Genomic DNA, 15,333 nt, shown 5'->3' on the forward strand with positions numbered 1-15,333 from the left:
GAAACATGGAAATTGAAACAGTATTTGCTATGTAAGCGAGGAGACAGCAAGGAGCCTGGTTGTGGCTTAGCTCAACTGTTCTATACTGAAACTGCTTGGTTCTGTGAAACTGAAACTCCTCTCCTCTGCTTGTGCTATGCATTTGGGACAGATTTTTGGGGGGTGGGGGGGGAGGGAATAGAACTCCTTAGCATCAGAGCATGCTAATAATAATATATGAAATACTAAAACTCTGATGGTCATTTTGAAAAAATCCTTTCTTAGCGAACACCTAGAAGCCAAGAGGAACATACGTGCCAAATTTCAAGTTTGTAGGCTTTACAGTTCTGGAGATTTTGTGATGATGCGTGAGTGGTATTTCACTTTTATATAGATTACTCAAAACTAAATCCCACTTTGCTGAGGAGTATTATTTCTCATGTCTAGAATTATAGGCTCAATTGATGACAGTATCAAACCTTAAGGGGGAAAACACTGAGTTCTACTAGAAATATAGGAAGAAAACAAAAACAAGAGAACTTAGCAGCAAGTACTGTGTTCATTGCAGGTGCGTATTTCTCATTTCCTTAGAAGTCTGAAGAGAGATGGTTTTGGCCTTGAGCTAAGAATAATTCTGAACTCCTGCCTTCAAGCAAGAGGAAGTGATGAAGATATTGGTTGGCACCCAACAACACTTCTGTTTGTTTTGGGACAGTTTCACCATGCACACCTTTAGAGGCTATTTTGTGAAAGCACATGCTCCTGCACAGCAAGTATTTTATAATTCACCTAAAAGATACATTGTATTTTAAATCCCAAAAGTTCTCAAAATTAGTCAACCATTGCCTTACATTTTCTCCAACTGAAATAGCTCAGCTGTTTCTTAAGGGAAGACGGGCTATCCTGGACCAGGAATGGGGTTCACTATGAGGTTAAAATTATTTTGAAACAATTGCCACCTAAAGATCACTCTATCCTTTAAGATTATAATGGCATAATTGCAGCACTAGCTTTCAATCATTCTGGGTATTTATTTAGCTGTATTTTATTTCAATAGCTGCCCGTCAAAATGAGTGTTTTTGGGAAGCCTACATCATAAAACATAAAACAATTTAAAAACAATACAAACTAAATATACATGGTTGCTGCATAGAACTATTATAATGGGCAAGAATACAGCCAAGAAACGGGGCCCTTAACTCACTTGAGGTTTCAAACCCAGGTACACAACTTCATGGCCTTATAAAAGCCAACAGGGTCAGAGTCATTCTGATCTCTGAAGGGAGAATATTCTAGAAAGCAGTGGCTACAGCAGAGAAAGCATGTCTCCTGGTCCCCATCACCTGACATTCCTTAACTAATGAGACCTGTAACCTACCAGAACAAATTGGACTGGTAAAAACAACTGGGAGAAGATAGTACCTTACAGTAGGTATCCCATCCCTAAGCCATAAAGGACTTTAAAAATGATGTGGTGGAATGTAGGAGGGATGCATTCCAAAGCCCAAAAGAGGCAGCAAAGCATGGGCTCTGGTCAGAAGAGGGTAAAAATTGTCTTTAGTAATGCAACGGTTGCTTTAGTTTGGCAAAATTTCAGTCTGTATGAGGAATAATAAAGGAAACTACTCAGAAGTAACATTTCTTGTTTTTTTTGGGGGGGAGAGACTGACAGATTACTAGCACTTTGAATTGCATCCAGAAGCCAATACTGCTCATATAGCAATGATTTAAAAACTGGTCAAAATCAATATTCAGTTTTCTTCAATACCATATCCATATACAAGGTACTTCATAGCTTTATTTTATCCCCTTCACTTCAGAAAGTATTGCTACAAGTTGAATGTAATAAAAATTAACAATGTTCTTCCTTTGGGACTCACTGATCTTCAAGCCTTTTAAGTAGCTTCAATAAAACTTGTTCTGCACATACAAACATCTTACCTCTTTGACTGTAGTATCAAGCACTGGAACTGAAATATTGGAAATATTAACTACCTATTAGTATTTACATTAGTGGGAACCAAGAGGGTTGGTTAATTCATTGACTAAATAAGTTATACTAGCAATGAAAGTTATTACTTGTTCCGCTCTTTAGATTGTCTTAGGTTATTAAATCACATGTGCCCTTGGGCTCATTTAGCTCCATGGAAAATTATAGCGGTCTTATGCATTGCTTCAGTGACATAGAAAGCATATTTTGAATTCTTGAATCATCTTCAATATTCCCAGTTCAGAATTGGTATTACTCAAACTGGCCTTAATACCCCAGTGTAAATGCTTTTGTTTTAGAAATGTACTTTCTTTGCTTTCAAAATACTTAACATGCTTTCAGCTTAAAGTTTGCTAAACATTTCACCCAGCTATTAAGACATCACTCCCATATGTTACAAACAGAGCATAAGTGTATTTTTTTGACATCTGAATGCTCTCAACAAAGGTAACCATCATTTTGCAGCCCAAACTTTTTGGAAAAAGAATGTTTTTAATTGCAACCTCTACTTTTTACAAAGTATTTCAAAAGACAAACATAGCTCAGTTTCCCTATAATGCAGAATGTAAGTTAAACCCTCAATATATTTAGCATACAAAGTCAATAGTTCACTTAAGCTTAATGAAGTTCTATAGTATCAGGCAGGCACATGTGCACACACATTAGAGGTACTCAAATCAACAGCATTAAGAAACTTAATGTAGTTGTAGGCCATTTACAGAACTTTGAATATAGTGCAGACCAATCAGATTTATTAAGAGCAAAATCAGGTTTTGCCCCCCACCCCAAAGGCATGTATTGGAAGAGGGAGACTTAAGATTTTATTGCAGCCTCAAAATTAATGCTTATTGACATTTGTCTGTTAACTAGCCGAGGCTACATTCAAATAGAGAATGCCAACTGCATCTTGTAACCCCTGAAACTTAACTCAACCACATACTCTAATCAAATTACACATGGGTGTAATAATTGCTGTTGTTAAGAACCATCTGATGTGATGACCCTGTTGACCATTAAAACCATTCCAAAATAGATAATAAAAGCAGTTGAAGAAGCCAAATGTCAGTCCAGTGAAGAACTTTCAACTTCCAAGAATATCCTCTAGCACAGTCTCACTCAAAAGTGTTTCTATCATCTGCTATGAAGTATCCATGTATCTTTTTTAAAGATTCCCTTTCTATTAGAGCAGCAATCTTGATACTCTATGGGACCAATTCATAATATCTTATATGCAATTAAGGCAAGAACATTATGTGCTCTGAAACCAAGTTATGAATAGTAGGAAATAAACTAGTTTGACCACATAAGGGCCAAACAAACCTATTTCAGCAAATAAAGGGACATCTTTGATAAGAAAGGATCAGCCTTCAATTCCCAAAAGTTAAAACATACCAAACTTGACTGAACAGTGCTAGTGCTTTTTTAGATTTCTGAATTCATGTACATCCAATGTATAGAAACCCATTATAATTGTCTTTTAAAAATATTTAGCTCTATAGCACTCAAAATAGTTTAAACTCCATTAAGTTCTTACTGAACTTTAGTGCTAATGCAAATCTTAAGATGCTACGTAAAGAATATACAGTTGGATTGGGAGACATAACTATGCAATTCATTGACTAGCATACAAAACATAATATTCGGGCAATATTTGGATAAATAGAAACCACCTGCAAATGATGGATAAAACTTTTCCAAGTACATGGGACTTGTCCTACAAATGAGTATGATTATTTTGGCACAATCTGCTGTAGTGTTAACATAAATGTTTAATGCGAGGTATAGTTTGTCAGCAATTACTATAAATATGCACAAGTATAAGCCACAGAGAATTTTACTGTAGGCCAGGAGAAAGCACACATTGTTTCATTCACTGGTGAGAAGTTCAGCTAGGGAATCTTTGCCTTAAAGGGATTGGACGTATAACTATTTGTGGATATGCAGAAGCCTCCATTGATACAGCAAGGCAAGTCCAGAAAGAAACTAAAAGCTCTAGAATATATTTTTGGCAGCATAATAAAAGCTACCATTTGGTATTAATACTGCAATAACCAATATTTCAATACACGTGTACTGTAACAGGTTAGTTCTATATATGCATACACCCAAAAGCAAAACTAAATAAGGATAGTTTCCATAAAATACAAAAGTTAGAAAGAAATGAAATGGACTTGCAAGCTTCTGAAGTGTCAAACTAAGGCTACAATTCATTAGAATGAAAAGCTCAGGTTTAAACTGGACATTGTTTGAAGACTAAGATCCAATGATTGTTTAGCAGCAATTTTACAGAACTGTAAATTCATTTATTAACAGGCAGTATAAACAGATAATTCTAATTTTATTTAAAAACCATGAGTGCCACATTGAATATACAGCTCATGAATAACTTAAAACCATATCCCATATTAAGAGGCAACGCACACAGCATACAAAAAGTATACTAAACAAAGCTCTAAGGATACATGATTGAAATTTCTAAAATTATATATACAGTACACAATGTTAATTATGTGTTCATTTCAGTCCCCGATACTCCTCATGCCTCACTTTCACCAGAAACTGAATTCTGCACTTCCTCTTCTAAAATTGGTACGATCAGATTATCCTTGGACATCAAGTTATATTTCATCACAAATTTGGTAAACCGATGACATAAGAAAGTCTCATTCTGAGGACAGAAAAACGTACATGTTAATACAGATTAGAAAAGTACATAATAATACAGAGTAAAATTACTTTGGGACAAAAATTCCTTCATGGGGAGTACTATGTTAGAGGGGGAAAATGTAGAATATAATTTGTGCTGCATTCTGAAGCTTTCCAGGATGTACGATAAAGCTATTTTTGAGATTTTTCTTCAACTAAAAAAGAAGGGATCACCTGATAAATGACAGAATGTGGAAATGTCTTCTTACATTATCTTTCACAAAACATCAGGAACCTTAAAACATGAAGAGATAGTCCCAAGACCCCAATTTTTAAATGGATTTTGGATCCATTCAATTTCGCTAACCAAATACAATCCCCTGTACATGAATGAAGAGATGTTAACAATCCACATACAGTTATCACAATATACCCTTTTCAGGATAAACAATGTTATACAAACCACAAAAGAAACAAAAAACAAAGATATTAAAGGCACAAGAGAAGAAAATTTACACCAATTCCATTCACTTTTTTCTACCCTTGATTCCATGATATCCATACACTGCATGATTTTTTTTTAATTTAAAATTTTCAGTAATTCAATTTAAGTGCTCTCCAAATACTTTTGTGCTTAATTGATTGCTCGCCTTAATATTCAAACTACATTCATTTTCTAAATTCTCTTTTCAACCACATATACTTATGTACTCCTTTGCTGCTGAATTAATTTTGTCATTCATAACATATTCAACTCTCACTTCCATTGAACAAAAAGGGCAAAAATATATTTTAGCCACTTCTGGTTGTTTCATTCTTTCATTCCTCTGGGCAAACTACACGTTGCTATCTTTTTACTATTATTTGCAACCCATCAGTACCACAAACATTCTTTGTACATTTACCATATATAAGCAGCCAAGAACACACACCTATATTAATTCAATACACTCTTCTGTTGACCCATTTGTTTGATGTCACATTAAAAAGACTCAAAAGAATATTAAAAAGAATCACTCAAAAATTTACAGAAAACTATTAGTTTTGAAGTACATTCAGGTTTTACAATCCTTTCTTCCATATATTTTTGTGAAAATGCATTTACAGTACATCAGCTGATCAAAATAGACCAGCGGTTGCCAACTGGTGGGCCACAAGAAAATTTTGGTGGGCCACAACATGCTGAGGTGGGGCAATCCTACATTCTCCCATGTCGTGGCTGCTGCCTCCTGCCTCAGCACATAGAGGAGGCCGAGCAGCAGCGGGAAGAGTGCGGACCTCCTGAGCTACAGAAAGCAGCTGCCTTCAGGTGAAGATGTTGTGAGGGTGAGGCTCGACCCCCTCTTCTTCTTCGCCAGAAGCATTCACCCACTCAGCGGGAAGGAGGCGGCTTGTCGGGGGTCAGAGGGGCAGTGAGCACTTTGTGTCTGAGTGCTTCTGGTCTGGAGGAAGAGAAACTCGTGGGGAGGGGGCGCAGGAGATTGCACCCTCCCCTCGTAGGCCAGAAAACACCCAGAACTCCAATGCCACAATGTCCAACGCCCCTGCACTCAGGAGCTTCTCTTCCTCCTCACCAGAAGCGCTCACATGCTCAGCAGGAAGGAGGCAGCTTGTCGAGGGCCAGAGGGGCAGTGAGCGCTTTGCACGTGAGCGCTTCTGGTGAGGAGGAAGAGAAGCTCCTGGGGGGGTCGAGTCTCCCACTTACAACATCTTCCCTTGAGGACATCGTTGGCAGCTGCTCAACCTCCTTGATGTGCGGAGGCAAGAGGCAGGAGGTGTGTCACTTCGCTAATGCTGTGCAAATGCGAGTAGCATTTGTTCTCCAATCTCCAAGTTAGAGGAGAGACATTCAAACGTGGCCGGCAGCATTCAAACGAGGGGAGTGAGGAGGCTTATAATCAAAACCATAATAAGCCTCCACCTCCTTCACTCCTTGTTTGAACCCCCAAAGCAGTGGTGAAATTTGACTACCTCCACTCCAAAGCAGTGGTGAAATTTGATACCCCAACGTATCAAAGGTCGCAATCGAGGAGAGAAAAGCCTTTCATTACTTTTCCCTGGCAGCCCTTCTCTAACCTGGCAATCTTCAGGATTTGGGGAGGGGGTTGAGGGGTGCATGTGAAGGACTGCAACTTTTGACAAACTTTCCTCCAAGAGTTTCTCCCCTCTGCAACTCTGCGGCATGAGTTGGCCGCTTCTGCAAGTGCCGGCAGAATCAATGAAGCTCGCCCCACAGGGCAGTTCCTTAGGAATTTCCGCCTCTCCTCTTCACTCCCCAGATGGCTGAGGAGGCGCTCAAAACAACCTGGAGCCTTTTCCGCCTTATTTTGTTCTTTCGGCTTACCTTCCACAGCAAAGTCAAGACGACCAACCATGTCAGATTCCCACCACCTCCCCCCACTCCCGGGGACTGAGAAAGAACAAGGTGAACAAGAAGTGATGTTGGCTTGGCCACACCCACCCACCCATATGACCACCAGGCCATTTTTATATTATATAAAATTATATTTTATATTATAGTTTTATATTATATAAAACCCACCCATATGACCACCAGGCCAATTTTATATATATATAAAATTTGTAATATAAAATTTATATTTAATATAAAAATTAAAATTTTATATTAAATATATTATCTTTTTTAAAAATTTATATTAGTGGTCCTCAGAATTTAAAATTATGAGTTTGGTGGTCCCTGAGGTTTAAAAGGTTGATGACCCCTGAAATAGACTAAATGTATAAGGTTTTGATAAAGAAACTGCAAGAGACAATCACTTACTTTCCCTACTTCATTTTCAAATCCCATATCTGGAGAACATTTTGAAACCATAATAATTATACCATGCTGTCATAAAAACAGCAGCAACACTCACACATTCTAAAGATAGCAATCTAAAAAATAGCAGACCAATAAAGCTGTTTCATCATTACAATTTCTGGTACTAAAGTAAGAGCACAACCCAAGAAGTTTACCCAAGAAGTAAAATCCATGTATTCAGTTGTCCCAGTTAATTGCATCTAAAATTGCTATCCCAAACATTCACAACCCAATCCTATATGCATCTTTTCAGAAGTTAAGCCTTACACAGTTCAATAGAGCATATTCCAAAACAGACAGCTAGAGGGCAATACTCTTTGTAATAATAAAGCACTTACCTCATATTCATCAAATATTTGACGATGATGAAAATACGCATGGGAAAATATTCTGTAAATCCTACGGCAAACTGATCCTAGTTTGGCTACAGATGATTCCTTTATACTAACCCTGAAAACACAAGAATGTCTTGCTGCATTAAATATTCCCATAATCCTCAATTGACAATACATTACATTAATACTGAAATATGTTTTCTATAATTCTGAGAAAATATTTACCTGCTGGGGAAATATTTATTGCTATTCAGAAGACATGCAGCACCATCCAATGTATGTCTAGTGTAGTCAATGGCAGGACACTAGAAAAAAATAAATAAAAGTACGCATTTACTATAGACAACATTTTAATACTTTCAAATAATCAAAAACCAATTTATGAAAAAAATCATCCTTTCCAAATTCAATTCTTCACACAGCCATGAAATTCACTGGGCGATATTACTACTATAGGAAAAAATGAGGAATTGCCTTGTGCTCAATTGAGATACGAATCAGAACAAAATAAATAACAATGAATGCTGAATTATGATTTAAATTGTATATTTTTTATAAAATTTAATGCAGTGTTACATCACAAGGAAAAGCCAATACCCTGTGCAATTATTCACTTGAAAACACATAGCAATAGCACTTTAGACTTATAGCCTGCTTCACAGCTCTGCAGCCCTTTCTAAACAGTTTATGGGGTCACCATATTGCCCCCAACAATCTGGGTCCTCATTTTATCGATTGCAGATACAACTGGGGGGGTTATGCATGGAAACATATCAGAAATTAGGAGAACGTCACTAATAAGTAGCAACTGGTAGATGAACAGAAGTGTATAATTTTTTTTAAAAAAAAGACAGTATAGGAAAGTAATATTTGCAGCAGTAACACAATTAGTAAAACATCTTCAATCATTACAGTTCCCGTTTTCTGCCTTACCTCTTTGGGAGTTTTATGGGCTGCACAAAGAAAAATCCATTGTTCTGTTGCTGTCATCTGTGTGCATGTGTCTGGGTGGCATTCACTCTATTAAAATAGTTGCACAATAAATGAGCCTATGCGAAAAATACATTTTGTGCAAATAACATCCTTTCTATCTGACCATTATATGTAACTAAAAAACAAAATGCTAAAAAAGTCTTCTGTTTTAACTAATTTTTAATAAAGATTCTTAAATGCCTAAAGAAAAATGAAAAAAAAGTTACCTGAAGTTTAACCGCAAGACCATTTAGCTCCAGACAGAATTGCCTAAAAATTTTAGGGGGGGGAAAAAAAGTTAGATCACCACCCTTTCTTTCTCTCATTTGATGTAATTATAAGCCTAGGCAATACCACAAACATTGTAAAATGCTGTTACTTGTTATCTTTGGAAAGAAGCATGAAAAAATACCTTAAGTATTATTTATATATTTGTCAAAAGACAACAGTTAAATATTTAAGATTTTCTAAGATTCTAATAAAATCAATATTTAGCAAATTTGACAAAAAATTATTCTATAGCAACATTAGGTTACACAGGGTTGACCAAAGCTAATAGCCTCTATAAAGAAGATGGACTATTCAGATGACTTGCCTAGGTGCCTGATGGCTAATAGAGGGCAATACTATGGAATACTTACATGGCCTCTAGAAAATATAGGTTATCCATCAGTTTGAGGCAAGGTACAATTAGCATATTTCTACCTCAGGCTGAGTGGGAAACATGGTAGAACATGAAGTTGAAAACATGCATCTTTGTATACCCACACTATTTTATTATAGACATAGGACCCAGAGTAAAAAAGAATACATTTTAAAATAAACAATAAATTCTATTAACAAATATTTAAACAAACTGAAAATTATCTTTTGATACAGAACCAATTAAGTAAAATACATCTGTAATGTTAAACTACATTATTATATTGTAGTAAATTTGAATAGGTCAGTTATAGCAGGGATGAAAAATACCTAGTTCACCCACCTTTAATAACCTACAGAGCAGTCTGTGTGGTGGGGAAAATGGCCAGGAAAAGAGGGGAGGGAATCTCTTGTAAATATACATCCCGCTTAAATCCCAGACGCACATGATTAAAAGAATAAGGTTAAGTAAATGAATAAGGCACTAGAGTCTCAGAAGCAATTAGCAATTTTCTTAATGAGAAAGTATTGCTATTTTCAGTGCTTTTTATTTACTTGGAATGCAAATGGTGTAAATGAACACAATTTCTTAAGAACAAACTTTTTTAAAAGAGCAATTTACCTTAAATGTTGCTATTACCTTAAATGTTCATATTTCCAAACACCTTCATCCTGTCCTTCTGGAGGTTCAAGAATTTTGTCAATATTTGAACAGTCTGCCCTTATATTTTGTTGGATATACTAGAGAGGAAAATGTTTAAAATATATGTATTATGAATCAGATTAATAATCATATATTGTATATGTGTGAAGCTAGCAAAATTTATATTGAACACTTCCTAACTAACCTTTTACTTGCTTTGCTAATCCCTGTTTTCATGTTTTGCATCTGTGTTCCAACACAGATAACTTACTAAAGGTACAATTTACTTTGACTAAAAAATGTCAGTCCTGTAGCTGAATTTATTAGTTCAGCAAAAAATAAAACAGGCAGCTCAGTAAGCATGCAACATTTACGTAAAATGATATAAGCACTTAACAGCAAAGCAAATAAAATTATATCATTAATGCAATCTAGTTCATTATAAATCCTTAATTGTCAAAAAGTAAATGAACAGAATATATTCAACTGGGTACCTGTTGAACTGCCAATGTGCTATCCATCTCTTCAAATGATTCATCAGGCCAATTATAAAAATCCTAAAAAAAATTAAAAAGACCAGAAAGACTGATGCATAACAAAGTCAAATCTTAAAAATACTCAAGTTTGTAACAGCACTTAGTTTGCCTTTTAAAATAGACACAATCACCTTCTAATCTGCATAATTTCATGTTTTTGTTACCTATCTCTCTGAATTTTATTCTAACACCAGAAATGTCTAGCAGTACTATGTACTATAATAAGTGCTTTTATGAAACAAACCTCTTTAGAATGGCATCCCCAATCCTACCATCTCTTTTATATATTTCTATTACTAGCCACTCTATACAATGCAAATAGTTAAACTTGGGGTCTAAATATGGTAAATGCTTCAATAAACAATATATATCCAAATCAATATATATTAGTTAGAGAATTATAGTAATACAAGTTTAACACTACAATGATGCAGAATTTCTTGCATCTTACAATTGTTATTAAAGCAGTTAAGCTACTAGACTCCATACAGCATTAATGAAACATTAAGGTAGGTGTTGAGAAATAATAAAAAGGCCCAGACATCTTTGCCTATCACCAAAGCATATTTAAGAGTTTTGCAACTTTTTAAAAAATACTATACTAGTATAAGTAACTCAAGGTGATGAACGTATCCATTCCTTTCTCCTGTTTTTCCCACGTTAGCCTTGTGAACTGGGTTGGGCTGAAAGAGAGTGCAATTGGCCCAAAGTCACCCAACTGGTTTTCATGACTAAGGTGAGACTAGAACTCTGTGTCCTGGTTTCTAGATCAGTACCTACATCAAACTGGTTGTCAATTTACCAACTTTCAGTTATACTCCTATGCATATTTAAAGCTGAGGTAAATAACCAGTGAACTGATATAGCATGATATATATTATTAAAATTACTAAGATGTAATGCATAGGAAGAATAGCAAAATCATTTTTGCTATAAACTCATGTAGGACTGTGTAAGGAGCCACTGCTATTCATATGGGCAGAAAGTTGGGCAATAGAAAGGCATTTTTCTATTCCATATGGACATTTTAGCTGTGTGTTGAATGCTTCTGAAACAAATTTAATAGCAATAGGACTTAATTGTAATCACTGTATTGGTTATTCTAAACAATAAATAACCTGCACTGTATTTTGGGAGGCATTAAGAGACATTTTCAAGGAAAAAATCTCAAGCTGTTTTACAATTAAAATTATATATGAATATATTTCACAAATACATTATATGCACTCTTAACAACCCATGGCATTTTACATAAGTTTTATCAGATCTCCCCAAGCAATTTTGCAAGGATAACCTAACAATCTTGGTTACTAAAAATTATAAATCCATAAATTTAATAGGAATAGCCAAGAAAAGCCAAATTATCAGAGCCCATCTACCATGTTTCCATTTAGAGAATATTTATACAGGCTGCAGCCAATAGATGGAAAAAATAACCAACTTTTTGCTTCATTATCTATTTTTGCTTTACAATATCTGAAAAATTACCGTAAAATATTACATGTTAATTTTCTCCAACTATTTTATATTAATAGAAGCTAAGACTAATAGACTGAAAATAAAAACAAAAAGATTTTCCAAACGTGCACTGTATAAATTCCATGTAAGGTGAATACACACAAAAAAACATATTTGTGCACATACATATTTTATATTTGTTTCAAAGAGAAAAATCAGAGATATCACTAAGTATTAATTTTTTAAAAATTCTAAGTGCTTCAAGATGACTATTTCAGCTATGTTATAATATAGAATGTAACCAAAAACTAATCATTGTAGGGATTTTATTCTGAACTTTATATACTAGTGTGCCTCTCTGATGTCTACAGAATAGCTTGAAAACCATTTTGTTGAATCTAGTTTCTAATATAAAATAACCTCCCATTATTTATGTCAACCAAATAAGGCCTTTAACTATATAGAATGGTTCCAAGAACAGAATTACAGTAGCATCTTCTCAGTATCTTTTATACCAGAAAAACTCATTTAATAGCAAAAGAGGACCTCAAGTAGCATATATATTCTATTCATTATAAACTAATCTCATGACAGCAAGGTAGCATCAAATGTACAGAAATCAAGCACAAGCAACTATGGGGAGTCCTCAACTTATGACCATAATTCAGTCTAAAATTTATGCTGCTAAGCAACAGCTGTTTGTGAGTTTCACCCCATTTTACAACATTTCTTTCCACAGTGGTTAAGTTAGTAAAGTAGCTGTTAAGTGAATCTGGCTTCCTAGTTGATTTTGCTTGGGGCACTGCGAGTCAGTTGCCAAGTATCTGAATTTTGATCAGGTGGCCATGGAGATTCTGCAACAGTCAAAAGTGTGAAAAATGGTCATAAGTTGCTTTTTTCACTGCCTTGTAACTTCAGTTACTAAACGAACTGTTGTAAGTCTAGCACTAAGGTAAAGGTAAAGGTTCCCCTCACACATACGTGCTAGTCGTTTCAGGCTCTAGGGAGCAGTGCTCATCTCTGTTACAAAGCCGAAGAGCCAGCGCTGTCCGAAGATGTCTCCGTGGTCATGTGGCCGGCATGACTAAACGCCAAAGGTGCATGGAACGCTGTTACCTTCCCACCAAAATGGTCCCTATTTTTCTACTTACATTTTTACATGCTTTTGAACTGCTAGGTTTTCAGAAGCTGGGACAAGTAACCGGAACTCACTCTGTTACGTGGTGCTAGGGATTCAAACCGCCAAACCGCCAACCTTTCTGATCGACAAGCTCAGCATCTTAGCCACTGTGTCACCACGTCCCTACAATTCTAGCACTACCTGCACACAATTAGAACATATACAAATGTTCTCTCAGAACTGGCCACTTTAAGGCCCTTCAGAGAGTTTGGAATTTACATTCCCAACAGTTCTAGACAGCAAAGTCAGCTTGTGAGAGCTACAGTTCCAAATGTTAATAAAATTCATTATATCTGCAGTAAACAAGCTGCCACTGGAAGAAGGTAGGAGACGAACAAAGGAAATCAAATAAACCTACAGACTGCACCCAAACCCCTTTCAAGTTTTCAATAAAAATTCTAAACCTTCCAAAACAGCCATTTGAAGAACATCTTCCAAAAAGGGAGGATCAAACAACTTATTAACAATAATAATTGGATATGACAGCATTGAGTTATTTTGAAGAAAAGGTTGTTGGTATCAGCATTGGACAAAAAATAAGCCCTTCCCAGCCTCAGCAATCCTAAAAGCCCTAATTCTGAACAGGAAAGGACAAACGATTTCCAACACAGCTCATTTCTTCTGTGGGAAGATAGGAAAATGTTGTTTCAGCAGCACACCCTGCAGCCTTCATCCACACCCAGGTTCCAAGCCCACTTCCGTCTTTCCCTGCTTTACAGTCACGGCTCCGACCTTTTCCCCACACCTCCTTCCTCCTCCTCCTCCTCCTCTCCAAATAGCTTTCCCTGCAGCCCCACCTGTGTTCTACTCTCTCCCACTTCTTCGGGGGCGGGGGGGGGGGACTTTCTTTCCAAGGCTTTTCTTCTCACGTTTTTCAACCTTCTGGAAGAGGCTAGACTAGTTTCTAATTCCAGGGTGCCGCCGATTTCTTTCAACGGGCGGGACGTCGCTTTTTGGCTGTTGACGCAGGGAGGGAGGGAGAAGGAACGATGAACACCCGAATCCTTGCCTTTCTTGTTCGTGACAGCGCCATCCCCCAAGGGCTTCAGGCCCAGTGAGTAGTTTCTAACCCCGGAGAGAGATGGGATTGCCAGCCTTCCTCCCCTCCCACACCTGCGGGGATGCCGCATTGACTACTAACCTTTTCTCATTCCCCCACCGGGCCCTGCTGGCCATGACAGGGAGGTACCCTTTTGGCCCTTTCTTTCTCCCAGCAGCGGCCCCCCGGCCCTCCTGGTCCACAGCGAGCAGAACGGCCGTTTTCCTGGGAAGGTGGACGGGGGAGAGAGGCGCCTACAAGTAGGCCTCCGCCACCAGCAGCTGCTCCCCCACCCCAGTCCCGCGGCAATACCCGTCCCGTCTCCCCGCCGGAGCCGTGGTCCCCCACGCCCCTAAGCGTTCCGAGGCCTTGCGGGAGAACGACGGGTTTACCTGGGCCTTGGTGCCCGGCCTGTTCCGCCTTAGCACAGCCGTCCCCTCCGCCATGACCATAGTGACAGCGAGCGGCGCCAGGACCCGGATGCGGCGGCGGCAGCAGCAGCTACCCAACAGGCGGGGAGGGGAAAAAAAAAAAAAAAAAGAGGCGGAAGACGCGCGGAAAGACGCGAGACGACGACGAAGCTGACTTCCCCCGAGGGGCGGGGAAGGAGTAAAGGGGCAGAAGAGCCCGCGGGGATTCGGAGAATTACGTAGCGTCTTACATCAGAGGGGCGGGGCTAAGAGGGAACTTGAAAACAGCGCCCTCTAGCTCGGGAGGAGACAAAATTCAGCGGAATAAGTAAAGGAAGGAGGAGGAGCCGAATATCGGACGCAAACGACACCGGAAGGGGCGGGGAAAGCTGAAGTGAAAGGCGGGGAGGAAGCAGGGAAGTGGCGCGTGCGTTGAGAGTTTGTCGGGGCGGGAGGAGTTTGAGGGCTTTCCGAAAAGAGGGCGGGGCGTCTCCTGTGGAAGAACTTTCGGCCGGGCATCGGGCGCCTTCGGGCGTATCTGGCGTCATACGCGTGGCTCCTTGAAGCTCGGGAAATTCGCTCGCGTCAGGGGTCTCTTACTCGGCTAGCGGCCGCAGAAAAAGGACCCCCTCGGATGATGAGACTGGTGTGCTCTCCTCGCTACTTACTACCCAGACTGACC

At 38.2% G+C, this 15,333-nt stretch overlaps 2 protein-coding genes across 6 annotated transcripts in view; one reads left to right on the forward strand and one right to left on the reverse strand.

Annotated features, from left to right (window-relative positions):
• RFTN2 (raftlin family member 2) overlaps positions 1-1,912 on the forward strand; it is a 30,072-nt gene extending 28,160 nt beyond the window's left edge. For 2 of the 4 annotated variants that reach the window (XM_087919751.1, XM_087919749.1), the window contains exon 11: positions 548-1,912. The gene's annotated coding sequence lies outside the window, so the exon portion shown is untranslated. The remainder of the gene's footprint in view (positions 1-547) is intronic. The other 2 variants (XM_087919750.1, XM_087919748.1) reach the window with 2 other exon arrangements.
• A 529-nt stretch (positions 1,913-2,441) lies between these two features.
• MOB4 (MOB family member 4, phocein) lies at positions 2,442-14,900 on the reverse strand. Of its 2 annotated transcripts, none has more exons than XM_026696848.2 (8): positions 14,634-14,900; positions 10,523-10,585; positions 10,026-10,126; positions 8,971-9,013; positions 8,705-8,791; positions 7,997-8,076; positions 7,775-7,886; positions 2,442-4,637 (listed from the first exon to the last, which is right to left on the reverse strand). In XM_026696848.2, the coding sequence occupies exons 1-8, from the start codon at positions 14,691-14,693 to the stop codon at positions 4,506-4,508; spliced, it is 678 nt and encodes a 225-aa protein (XP_026552633.1). In that variant the 5' UTR covers positions 14,694-14,900; the 3' UTR covers positions 2,442-4,505. The 2 variants fall into 2 exon arrangements, with proteins under 2 accessions (XP_026552633.1, XP_087775881.1); XM_087919755.1 differs by lacking the exon at positions 14,634-14,900 and adding an exon at positions 14,344-14,576.
• Positions 14,901-15,333: the final 433 nt, after the last annotated feature.

This window comes from Pseudonaja textilis, chromosome 1 (assembly GCF_049901715.1).
Source record: "Pseudonaja textilis isolate UNSWEBS1 chromosome 1, rPseTex1.2, whole genome shotgun sequence".
Taxonomy (NCBI): domain Eukaryota; kingdom Metazoa; phylum Chordata; class Lepidosauria; order Squamata; family Elapidae; genus Pseudonaja; species Pseudonaja textilis.